Source organism: Puma concolor, chromosome D3, assembly GCF_028749965.1.
Source record: "Puma concolor isolate L17-30 chromosome D3, mPumCon1.1.hap2, whole genome shotgun sequence".
NCBI classification, from domain to species: Eukaryota; Metazoa; Chordata; class Mammalia; order Carnivora; family Felidae; genus Puma; species Puma concolor.
Genome location: NC_141678.1, coordinates 77357897 through 77370750, shown reverse-complemented (window position 1 = coordinate 77370750; position 12854 = coordinate 77357897). Strand labels below are relative to the sequence as shown.

The window sequence follows — 12854 nt, the reverse complement described above, 5'->3', positions numbered from 1 at the left end:
AGATTTAAATAAAAGGTTAAGCATTTTCCCTGAGACCTCGAGCAGGTGAAGAGGAAAAGTCCCCGCAGCGATGTTACCATGGAAACCAGAATGGAGGGCGCCAGTGAACGTGAGGCTCTACTCTGCAGAAGGAATAGGGACAGTGGTTTGAAAACCTCTCGGGTCTTGAGCTCTGTGTGAGGGCAGCCAGCCTTTCCAACGGTGCCTGGGTTTCCTGCGGCCCGCCCTTCTAACTCCTTGATCTAGAGCAGAGAATCTGAATCTGGGCTGATGGTCATGTTTTGCCCAAACATAGATAGCCTCATCACAAAAAGTTTCATATCCCTACTAGAGAACTTTCCTGAGAGTCCTGATCAAACCCTGCCAATTAGACTCCCATTTACGTCCTAATATTCAAAAGTTTGCCAGAGATTTTTCTTAAGGGGTATGGCTCATAAGATACTACAAAGAACCCACGAAAGAGAAATATATGTACCCTGACATCTTGGGTCCTGCTTTCTAACTTAGAAAGAACAGGCAGATGGATCATCTTGCAACTACCCTGCTACGAGCTGGGCACAGGATCTCTGTTGCTTCAGATGAGGAAACTGAGCAAGACAATGAGAGCATGCCCGAAGGCTCCGACCCAGAGTCTGGGAGCTGCCTCTCACACAGACTCAACGAAAATGCGATGGAACGCTGAGAATTCCTACTTTCAACTCCAAAGATTAGAAAACAAATGATAAGACTCAGAATAGGACATTGTCAACCAAGTAAGCCTGAGATTAAAAACAAAACACCCAAAAACCGATTTCAATTACATTAAAGCCTTTGTTGCTGTCAAAGTACTAAAAGGTTTTTTGCCTCAGCATTTTCCTAAGTCAACAAGAAAATGAAATAATCGGTATAAATCTTGGAAAATAATAAAACTCACTTTGTGACTGATAATGGGTATGAAAATGTTCTAAAAATGGATTATGGGAATGGTCGCACATGATTGTTCGATGGTCTAAAAACCACTTGACTGTGTATTTTAAACAGGTGAACTGTATGACATGTGAATTATACCTCAAGCACGCTGTTAAAAAAAAATGTCCCAAGTCAACAATATAAACCATTAATATCTGGATTATAACAAAGTTACAGATAGATTTTTTAACTGGCAAAATCTACAAAAAAACCCCAAATCGAAAACTAAAGCCAACCTTTGCTTTCTATTAACTATAGCACACTACTACGAACTGAAGAAGTAGATCATGTTAGCGGTTTATGATGGCTATGGACCCTGAACCTTATAGATATCCGTTTTTAAAGGGGAATCAGGGGCATGAAGCAGGCCCAATATTCCCCTGTGTACTGGGACACATACAGGACAAACGAATACACTAAGAGTTTGGATTTATAAGGTCCAATTAACTGATAATTTGGGTAAATATTTGTGATAGGCTGAAACTTGGAGCTCTAAGCTCCACAAAAGCCACCCGCTCAGGGATAGCTCACAACCACAGGGCCCCCAGCACCCCCCCCCACAACCCCCCTAACCCCCCCCTCCCCCCAAGCCACTGACTATGCTAGCTTCCGGACACCGCACACAAGACCGGCCGTGCCTTGGAATCACACACACACACACACACACACACACACACACACACGCTACTGTGAAAGACCATCGGTAAAAAGCTGGTGATTTAAAGCACACACAAACAGAAAGAAGAGGCTGAAATGACAGAAAAGTGCCAGGGGATGGGGGCGAGGAGCATGAAGTATAAAACTCAATCTCACAGGTCTGCTGAAATGGCCTTGCATGGAAACCCAGACTTGGTAGAATGGGAGGGTTAGAGGCCCTCGGGGTCATATTATTTCATTGCACCATCACAAGTCAGAATGACGGCAGCAGTCGCTGCCTTCCACCAGGCTCTCAGTGCTAAATCTAGGGGGCACTATTGAGCCCATCCTCCCAGCATGTCCCCTCAACAAGGAGGCAGGCTCCCCAAGGTAATGGGGCAGGTAACAGCAGCCAAGGCCTCGCGAGACTGTGACAACTTTAGGGATGACAGTAAGAATGCTGTTTCAAATGGTAGAAATAAAAACGAAAATAAATGAATAAAATACTCAAACCCCACTGGGTAGTTTCTCCCTGTCCCCAGGCACAGGAAAGCACGTTATTTCACTATTTCACAACTGCTTCCCTCAATACAGTTGGAAGAGTTTCTAAACAGAAGGCGAAGACCATCATTTTAAAAAAGGGGCGGGGGGGGGGGCGTTTCCTAGCAGAATTATTTAGAAACATATAAAATCTGGGGACGCTGGCTGGTTCAAAAACCAGCTGTGTTTTTTTTTTTTTTTCCTTCCTGGAAGAGGTCAGCAACCATGCCTAGGCTACGCTGAGTCTTATTAGTTTGGACCTGGGTAGAAAACAAACCGGCAACTTCATTAAGGTACATTCTTGCTTGCTACAAAAATAAGCCAACGCTTTGTCCTGCAGAAGGCAGAGATACACTCTTACATACATGCTTCTGGCTGCTTCCTTAGCAGAAGAATGAACAAGCGAAGTCCTCTCGTAATCTGCCCTCGGGCACTTGCTGGCCTCCCGCATGCGTCCCTGGCCCTGCGGACCCAGGTGGAAACGGACTGATGCTCACTGGATGTGGCCTGACTTCATCCTAGACAGACCGCTGGCAGGCTGCCTGCATTAGTTGTGTTTTGAAGGCTGTGTTTTATAAACAGACTTCAAAGGGAATTTTCCCCTACCGATGCATACAAGGGAAACACTGGCCTGTGTCTTTTCATGTTGCTGGTTAATGCAGGAATCAAGCGCACACAGGCTGATGGGGGCAGAAGTGGAATCTTCATTATTCTCAACCTGACCTACCAGTTTCTCTTCCTGTTTCCACTGGAGTGTTCACATGCTACAAATAGCTACGCTGTTCTTTTTAAAAACAAACAAAGCCAACCCCACACCAACTCCAAACAGATGCTAAGCTGAAAATTATCTTTCCCCTTCCCTCCATCTTTTATCACAATAAACCAGCAATGGGGAGAGTGGCTTCCACACAGAGCATTGTATACAGGCCTTTGTTTGGGGGGGGGGGGGGGGGAGGCAGCTGTGTGCCGGGGCGTCTGACTTTAGGGAGGAAGGGTAGTAACTTGTGGAATTCCCAGTTGCTACCTTCAGGGTTTTCTACAGCGACAGCAGCGACAAAATACTGTTTCAACGCATTAAAATTTTAAATCGGTGCCATCAGTCAACACCAAGTATCTTGGGTCGAAGGGGGCAACTGGAAATTCAAACTGGGTTTCATTCAGCACCGATGCGGGCAATAAATAAAGCCAAGTGCTATTTAAAACAAAAGCTGTCCAGCGGCAGTCACAGTGCAGTTGTGGCGTGAGAGACCGAAAAGGTTAGGAGGCTGGGCTGCTAAGCTAGTTCAAATGACTCAAATCACAGCTTATGCTGGCAAGCCACGGCGGCTCCATACACTAATCCATCTACTGCGACAATATTTACCCCTATTTCTGGAGCTCCCCTGGCTGGCCGAGGGCTGGAAAGCCCAGCGGTGCTGGAGTAGATCACCGGCAGGAAAGCCGAAGGTTCTGTGTCCACGAGGGCAAAGACCTAATACCCAGTCTCTATTGTGTCTATTTGGGCACCAAACAGGTGCCCATTGTTCACTCTCCATGTGCCCCCCCAACCTGTACTATCACCTTCAGGCTAAGAGGCAAGTCAAACAAAGCAACATGCTAGCAGATGCCTCAGAAGGGATCAGGAGCTTACTACATGAATGTCACCAGATCTAAATGACAGATTCCCCTGGCAGGCCACTCCTGTACCTCCAAAGAGGAAGAACTTTTAGAGTGGTTCTCACTAAGGAGTCTTGAGAATGTGTGGGGGGGCATTTCTGGTCCCCCCCCTCCCCCCCCAGCAGGAGGACAGGGAGGAATAGTGGCTCTCAGGCTTTTCAGTGGCAGGAGCCACGGACGCTAGATGCCCGGCAATAAAAGGCACGTTCCTGCCCCCAGTGCAGAGAATGTCCTCGTGGAGACATGCTGCCTCACGATCCACTAGAGTTTAGAGGGCGAGCCCTCTAGGGACTAAGTTAACATACACTGTGGGCAAAGTGTGAGTGACAATCCAGGTCACTTTGGTTCAGGTGTCTTTCTTAACGCAATGTTTACTGTTCTACTGACTCGACTACACTAAGGGTCTTCTCTAGAAATGGGGATTTTAAAGCGTGCGTTCACTGTTAGCCCAAGCTAACAACCACCCAAACTCAACCGGCTTTCACATAATGTCAGTTCTAAGCACGGATGACAGAGGTCAGAGTTAAGCTCTGTATCCAGAGAGTGAGAAAGGGATAGGGACAGGAAGGGACAGGGACAGGAAGAGGGCAAACCTCCCGCAGCATCAGAAACAGAAACAACAATACCAAGTTTGGTTTCATCATAGGTCCAGAGATCACATGGTAGAAACAAACCGCTCCCTTCTAAAAGGACTACGTGTGGTGTTAAATAAGGCACCGCGAATTCAGCCGAAGAAATGAAGAAATGACAGAGGCACGGAAAGTTCTACACAGGCACCTCTGATTAATCTCGTCATGCTCGTTGACGCAACACACGGAGTCTTTCTCCTGGGGGATTCAGGGGCATGTGGAAGGGGAACAGGATGAGAACAATCAATTTTGACAAGATGCTCACAAGGAGGGGCCATCAGATTTACAGCCAAACTCCTCAGTGCATCTCTTGACCCATAATTAAAGGACAGAAACGCAGCACAGAAGTGCGAAACACCGACCCGACGAGGACGGTACAAACTTAAAAGGACAAACCAAATGAAGATGATCATGGCCCTAAAAATGCAAAAGGAAACTGATGGAAGAAAAATGATTAGCATGCTTAGAAAGAGATTAGGATACCTGATACAAGGACAGCATCGCGAGAAGTGAGGCAGTAACATCAAATCGCTGGCACTGGGGGGCACGACCCTTTTCCCCAACTACGGCAAACTGTCAGGCTCAGTGAGAGATTTCTCTGCGAGAACTACGGACACCGAGGAAGGAAACCCAGGAGTCCATACCAGACCTCGGAAGGAAAACGGAACCAAATAAAAGCAGCAGCCTTACCCACGTTGTAGTCTTTGTGTTATGGTCAATGAAGAAGGGCCGGCCGTTTGGTGCTATCCTCATTTCCCAGCCGGGTGGCAGGAAGCTCTGTGTGACTTTGTGTTGTGGTTTAGGGGAGTTGTAAGGTGATGGCTGTGGGGACTGTGGATTGGAAAGGGTATCTTTCACAGCCCGACGTACGGGTGAATCCTTGGCACCCTAAGGAATAATAACGAGCATTAGAATTCTTACCACGAGCTAGCCCGGAGGGGTCAAAATGTACCTGGGCATCAATGAACGCCCATCTTTGGAGAGGGACGAGGGAGAAGCTCCAAAAACCTGCTTCGGTCATTCATTTAACTTTGAAACCACTCTAACTTTCAAGTTTTTTTTTTTTTTTTTTGGTTGATTAAACACACAACGTTAAGTACTTATAACCGAGATCCGTGGACAGCTATTCAGCACACACCCAAAATCTTGTTCTCTGTTGAACATGACGGATGGAAGGTTTACAGAGGCTGAAAAAAACGCATGCCCCTGCTCTTAATGAGCTCACAGTCTAATGCGGAATGGGTTGGCAGTTTTCAGAGCACAGAAAGAAAAACCTGGGCCAACGGAGACAGCCACCCGGCCTTGCATGGCTGCTACCCGCTGAGAGCCCATTTGGACGAGATCACAGCCACTCCCAGTCATCAGCATCCTAAACCCAGGGGACGGACCCACGGCCATCTCTACAACACAGTCAAGTTCGGAGCTTCCAACATTTGCTCTCCGGCTTCTCTCACTCTGATATTGGTGATGTTAAGGGACGGCACGGACCCCACACACACAGGAGAGAAGCACAAGCAGGTGCCCAGCAATGGTTTAGGGACGCGAATGTGCATCGGAAACACGTATGCCTATACAATGACAGGCCCTACGGTCGAAAAGAAAGAAAATGATCAAAGCAACGGCTATGTTTTCAAACGCAATGTAAAGCATTGGTATTTGAAAGAGTTATTATGCGGTCAAGAGTGAAACACAACAAGAATGGAGCAAGTTCGGAAGAGAGGCGCCCGCTTCCAGCACAAGGGACCGTGGCGGCAGCCGAATGAGAATGGCAATCAGGTGGGAGCCCACGGATGCGGACCAAGGCGAAACAGAGAAGCGTGAAGTAAGGCCGCACGAGAACACCCTGCACCACGGACACAACGGCTGATCAGAGAGGGGACAGGGGCTGCAAAACTCAAATCCAAGGGAGGCGAGAAGAGAGAATGAGAAGTCCCGGGGACAGAGCGACCCGGTTAGACGAGGCAGCCTTCTCACCTCCAGTGGGGCAGATAAGGTTACAGTCGGCGAGCTGAGGCTACGGGGCCGGCGGATCTGAGGCTCGATTAGGTGGTTGTTACTGTTTGTGGCGGATCCGGATGCACCATCTTCTGCGAGCTATTTTGGAGGCAAAAACAAGTTAGCTTCATAGGAGGATCCCCTGTGCATGTGATTGGGAGCGCGGACCCAAACAACAACACAGCCAGCAATAATGAGAGGTCTGGCCTCTTCGAGTGTGGAGGAAACGATTACACATAATAATGGGGGCAGGGATGGGGAAACACATCCAAAGGAAATAGAAATGAATCACTAGCCCAGCCTAAAAACCAGCCCCAGAAATAAAGGGGGCTGGGAGAGAAGCTATACTGTGATAGGCTCTTACTTTGAAATTATCTTTCCATGTCACAGCTTAAAACTGCATCTAGGGATGGGCTGATCTGAGGACCGAATTCTTCCTCAGGGCGGTATTATGCTTAGAGTAACACGTTTTTGGGGGGAGGAAAGATTTTCTCAGACACGGGTTCTTTAGAACAACACATTCACATCGGGAACACTGAGCTCATGTACACTTTGGCTCCCGTGGCCTGTGATTTTAAGTTGTAGGACGATCTGCATACCTGCATGATAGGTCGAGTCCAAGTTGTGGTTCGATTGTTATGATTGACATAGTATGTGCGTCCCTTAGCATCTTTTCGTTCTTCCCAGCCTGAAGGTAGGCCCGGCGTGGTATGTGCATAGGCCACTGATGGCTGTTTGTGTAAGAAATCATTATTATTTAATATCTTGCATTTGCTTTCCGATCAGTTTAATAAAGTCATATACACCCAGAGAATTACTTGCTCTAGACCAAGTAAGTTAATTTGACCAAAACATTAGTGTCTGGAAAAAAGGCAACAGGTTTCCAAAGGCTTCAAGTCTACTGTGAAATGAACCCCACGCTGCTAGGAGGTCCAAAAATCTTACCTACATCAGTTGTAGAGCCCTGAAGACTGAAACGTCAAGGGTTGTTGTTGCTAACGTGATTGTAAGAGAAATATACAATCTATTTCAGCTACTAAATTTTATTGTCAAACTGCATGTTACCCAGAGGGATTGTCCTGAACATTTTTTCCTCCATATAGTTGCCACGGTGATCTTCTTCTCCTAATTCCTAAACTCTTCATCGGCTTAGAGCCCTTCCTCTGTAGCTTTCAGGGGAAAGAATACAGTCTCCTCTCTAGGAGGCCTGTATTTGCACCAGGGCATAGAATCAGGAGGACTGACCAGGACAGCAAGTGGCCAGGCAATGTAGGTTAGAATTCCAGAGGGTCCCCATAACCGAGGCAGCGTCTGCTCCCGTCCTCCCCTACGGCGGCTCTCTCTTTAAAAGGAGAAAAGGGGCTCCTGGCTGGCTCAGTCGGTTAAGTGTACGACTCTCGGTTTCAGCTCAGGTCATGATCTCACGGTTCGTGAGTTCAAGCCCCACGTCGGGCTGTGTGCTGACAGTGCAGAGCCTGTGTGGGTTCCTCTCTCTCCCTCTCTCTCTGCCCCTCTCCTGCTCATGCTGTCTCTGTCTCTCTCAAAAAAATAAACTTTAAAAGGGTGCGTGAAGCACCCATGGATTCTGGGTCTAGAGACATGTCCAGCAACAGAGTGACTGTATTTGGACAGTCCAAGTTAGATTGCAAAAGGACTCCTGAGACACTTTTGTCTGTAGGAAGCAGTCTGAGAAGTGCACTCTGGGTGGAGACACATCAGAACAACAAGGATGCCTCAGTGACTCCTGGAGGGAGGAGATGGACGTCTGAGGTGAGGAAGTCCTGTGTGTACGGAGGCTGCACAGGAGATCTGTAACTGAGAAAGGGGTGCTACCCTGAGGGCGGGGGCTCAGAGACAATAAGCCAATCGTGGCTGCCGAGACTCCTGGGAGAACGTACAAGAAACAAGAGGCCAAGCATCAGGAATAATCTCTTTCATGAGGTGACAGAAGGAAGCTTCTTCTTTTTGGGAACGGTCTTCCCTCATTAGGATCTTGTGACCTGTAGGTGTTTTACCAGGGGCATACGGGGGTGAGGAAGTCAATCTCTTAGCCCATCTCTTAGCATACCTCCGCGTGTGCATCCGATCGCTCACGTCCACTACCAACACTGTGCCTTGGCAAAGAGGATGGTCAAAAGCACGCTCAGTGACACTGCCACGTAACCTGGGGACCTCGGTGAATGAGGCTGAATATTGTGCTTCATGAGCTTGATGGCACGTTCTAGAGAAAAACTACCTGAGCCACGGAGCAGCTGCCTCAGTGTTTATTCCCAAAACGTTATTTACCGAGCAAGGCAAGATTATTTGTAAGAGGACTTTCTGCTAAATCTGTAGTCACTATTTTCTTGGTATTCTTCCAGATTCAGTCCTGAAGGCTCTAAAATGGTTCGTTCCAAGACTGTGACCACATGGGTTCTGGATCTGGGTGTGGGGCCATAAGAGAGAGAGGGACATCAGCATGCAGACTCGATCCTTCCATGAGTATTGAAGACACATGACTTCACCTACAGCCTTCCCTACCTGAGGCACCAATTCAAAAGAGCTATTTCTACGGCTACTTTTCCCCGGGGCACTACCAAAACTGGACTCTGCTGAACTAAGTTAGAACCCACATTGTAACCTAAGTGGTCAATTCATATTTTTGGCCAAGTATGTGCTATCAATGCAACCTACTGCTGCTTATATGACGACCAAAAGTGCTTGGGTTAAACGGGAGACTAAATGGAATCGGTTTTCCTCCTCCCTACCGAGGTAATTTGTGGAAGAGGAAATCAGGCACTCAGAAACCTCTACTCTGGAAACCATCAGGATAGCGTTAAAGTTAGAGAGTCCCCAGAAAGGATACTTATGAGGAGACTCATAGAAGAACTTGGATGTGCCATGGCTAATCTCAGAACTGAACTCTAAAGCTGCAGAACCTCCAGCACCAGGTTCCTTTCACAGGTCCAGTTAATGGGACTAATCGGTTTCTGGAAACTAAGAGCACAGTGCAGGAGAGAACACTGAATTTGCTTCACATGCTCATTTCGCCTTCCATTGAGAATTGAATTGGTGCCCTATAATCTAGTCCCATTTATGTGTGATGGTACTATTAAATTCTTTCTTTATAGACTTCCTTCTAAATGACCTTGGAGAACAACTTGTGCCAACAAGTCCATTTGTGACTCACAGCACTGCCCTCACCACAAGCAGCAGGGGAGGAGGCAGGACTCAGCTCCTCCAGACAGATCATGCAAGAGACCTAGCCCTGGAGCTGAAATCAGACTTCTGTTGTGAGAGAGAGAGAGAGAGAGAGAGAGAGAGAGAGAGAGAGAGTGTTCACATGTGCATGCCATATGACCTCAAGAGACAAGTTCATAAATCAAGAGACAAGTTATAAACTGTTAGCTTAATTTAACAATTTCACAGCTTTTCATCTGAAAATACTATTGTGTTTTGGCATTGCCCAATTGCCAGTTAACGATGGCTTCCCAGTGGCTCCATTTATTTCATTAAGACGAAGAACTCAATTATGGATAAACTGTAAAAGTTTCAATATGCTTTTAAAGATGGCAAACAGTTTCGTACGATCACAGACTCTCCAAGAGTTGCTCAAACCCTGCTATACCGTTACCTCAGTGTATTTTTAGGTACGTTATATACAGAAAAGTCCAGAAGGACTGTGCTATCCCCCTCCTTTTATCTCAGGGAGGGTTCCTGCTTGGCCAGCTGGAAAGGGACACTGGTGTGTATCATTTGTGTATATACACCAGTGTGTATTCATAAACCAAAGGGCTGTAGTTCCACAGGTGAGGATCAGGGCTTGTTCATTAATGCACTTGTTCATAAAAGCACTACCATGCAAAAAGAGGTACGGTTAACACAACACGGTGCATTGTGCCCAAAGGGTGGGGCGTGGGGGTGGGGCTGAATGTTCACTAACAGGGGAAGATTATATAAATTGAGGTGCATTCACATAACTGGATATTATTCAATTATTACCATGTCCCAGAGGAAGGACCGTAAGTGACAAATATCAAGTTGCTAACTGATGTGTGTACAAGATCCCAGCTGTGTGTGTGCATGCACGAGGAGAGGGTGTGTAAAAGGGGGAAAAACTTGGTAAGAGAAGGAACTGGAAAAGATACTTTCAAACCTGTCTCAATTTCTAATAGCCATCAAATAAGTTGGTTTATTGCAGCCGAATGATCACCAGATACGTGGGAGGCATGAGGGTAGGTACAACACTTGGGAATGACTACTACCCAAGCCCTTAAAAATAAACAAATCCGAACTCATATTTTTAATTCACTGCTGGACGAGGGGGAGGGCACAGGCAGGAAGAACACAGCAATGGCAGGGGCCACAGGACCTCATTCAGATGGGTCACTCTGCTCTGCCAGGTACCTCTCACCATGGAGCCCAGTGCTCTCATAATTCGGTGCATCCTGCCACTTAATATCCTCAGCTATCACAACACTCCAACACTAATGGCAGATCCCATGGCCCATAAAATGCAAAAATGGATGGCAGAAAATGCTCATTAGCCCTGGATTCTATTAAAATTACTTAATGAAACGGTTCTGTCCACCTGGCAGCAATTCTGCTGGAGGCTGAGCCTGGCCACCTAGCGCATGACTTTCACATAAATCACAAGCTCGCTAGCTTCCACTGGGCTTGGTTTCGCTGACTGCCCATTTGATTTTCCTGTGTGTAGTGCTGAGCGTTGCATTCTAACAATATAACTAAGTTGGTCTTTTAAGTCCACATCCTGCAGGAAACCAGCAATTGTGTACGTATTTAAAGGTATTCTCGGGCGCCTGGGTGGCTCAGTCGCTTGAGCGTCCGACTTCAGCTCAGGTCATGATCTCAAGGTCTGGGAGTTCGAGCCCCGCGTCGGGCTCTGTGCTGACAACTCAGAGCCTGGAGCCTGCTTCAGATTCTGTGTCTCCCTCTCTCTCTGCCCCTCCCCTGCTCATACTCTGCCTCTCTGTCAAAAATAAATAAACATTAAAAAAATTTTTTTTAAAGGTATTCTCAAGTAATAAGCAGTTATAACCAACCTAACAAGGGTGACACAATTAGGAAAATTCTTCCAAGAGTCGCAGTAGCTCAAAGCATAAACTATAAGCTAGCCTGTTGTCTGGGATCATGCAAAAAACAGGCAATTAAAATACATAGTCCTGTTCAAGTTACCCATAAACATCAATACTAAAAATTATTTAAAATAATGAGCAAGAAAAAAAAAATAAAAAAAAAATAAAATAATGAGCAAGAGTAACAGATACTTGGCTTAGAGAAACTAAATTTTAAATTTCTTCATTATATTCCCTCCTCTCTCTCCCCCCGAATTATACGAATCCTCGTTCACTCCTGTGAATAGAGCTCCTTGTAGCAGAGCAAGATTCATGCTCACCATACACAAATCTAACCCAGGGTTTAAAATCTGGTACGGGTTGCGGACGGGAGAGGTTGGCTGTGCACACATCTGGGAGTCCACAGGGACCACGGCATGTAGTTCCTGTGGCTTCCCTATTCTCTTCCAACCAAATTATTTTACTCGGGCATTCTAACAGAGCAGAAAAGCTTACCAGAAGTACAAACACTCAAGACAGAGATACATTCTAGTATATGTGCTGCCGAAACGAGCATGGCAGAAACACATTCCAAACGGTCAAATTAAATGCACTTAATCGAACCTTGACAGTATTCCTAACAAAACGACAGGGGACTAAAAATCGTCTCACCCAGTACCTCTGAACTACGTGAAAGTGAATTTCACACGTATAGCTCTGCGGCACAAAGAAGCTGATCTTACCCAAAAAAGAAAAAAGAGTACCTTCACCATTGTGCACAATGTTAAAAACCAACCCACGGTTTTGTCATGAATGTCTGATCAAGGGTATCATTACCGTTGGCTCCTCACCACCTGTGACAGTTGATGAACGCGCTCTCCTAGCTGGGGCACTTGGCTGTTGAATGACAATTTACATCAGTGAAATGCACTTAGGGAGACCACCCACTGCTTACTGAATCAGGAATCACTGGTGATGCAGCCAGTAAGGCAGGTGATGTGGATCTGAATCCCTGAAATCCACCCTATTCAAATAAAGCTGAGCAACCACTCACTGATGACCAGAAGAAAAAGAGAAACGCAATCGCCTTCCCACCCAGAGAAGGCTCCGCTTGCAACATGATTCGGGTAAACAATGAACTGACAACCTCAGAAACGTGAGATGTATTATTCGAAAAAAATTGAAAACCACCATGGTTTTGCCCCTACTGTTAAATAACTAGCGGATTCTGAAATCTGCCAAACTCGTAATTTGAATAAGAGGCCACTGGTGATCAGTGAGTTTACAGCTTTACAGGGTACAAGAAAGAGGGAGGAATCAATAGTTTCCCGGAAAGTGAGCTTTTTGGGCAAATAAAATTGAAACTGATTTTGAAAAGGAGAGAAAGTGCCATTAA

At 46.4% G+C, this 12854-nt stretch overlaps 1 protein-coding gene across 15 annotated transcripts in view; it reads right to left on the bottom strand.

The window, feature by feature from the left end:
• NEDD4L (NEDD4 like E3 ubiquitin protein ligase) overlaps window positions 1-12854 on the bottom strand; it is a 346027-nt gene that overhangs the window by 47202 nt on the left and 285971 nt on the right. For 7 of the 15 annotated variants that reach the window (XM_086683105.1, XM_086683102.1, XM_086683106.1 and 4 more), the window contains 4 exons: window positions 12296-12355; window positions 7004-7135; window positions 6384-6503; window positions 5100-5297 (listed from right to left, as the gene is read on the bottom strand). The exons of 2 other annotated variants lie outside the window; for them this stretch is intronic. In XM_086683105.1, coding sequence (XP_086539231.1) covers window positions 5100-5297; window positions 6384-6503; window positions 7004-7135; window positions 12296-12355 — 510 coding nt within the window. The remainder of the gene's footprint in view (window positions 1-5099; window positions 5298-6383; window positions 6504-7003; window positions 7136-12295; window positions 12356-12854) is intronic. 6 more of the 15 variants (XM_086683104.1, XM_086683097.1, XM_086683094.1 and 3 more) reach the window with 2 other exon arrangements.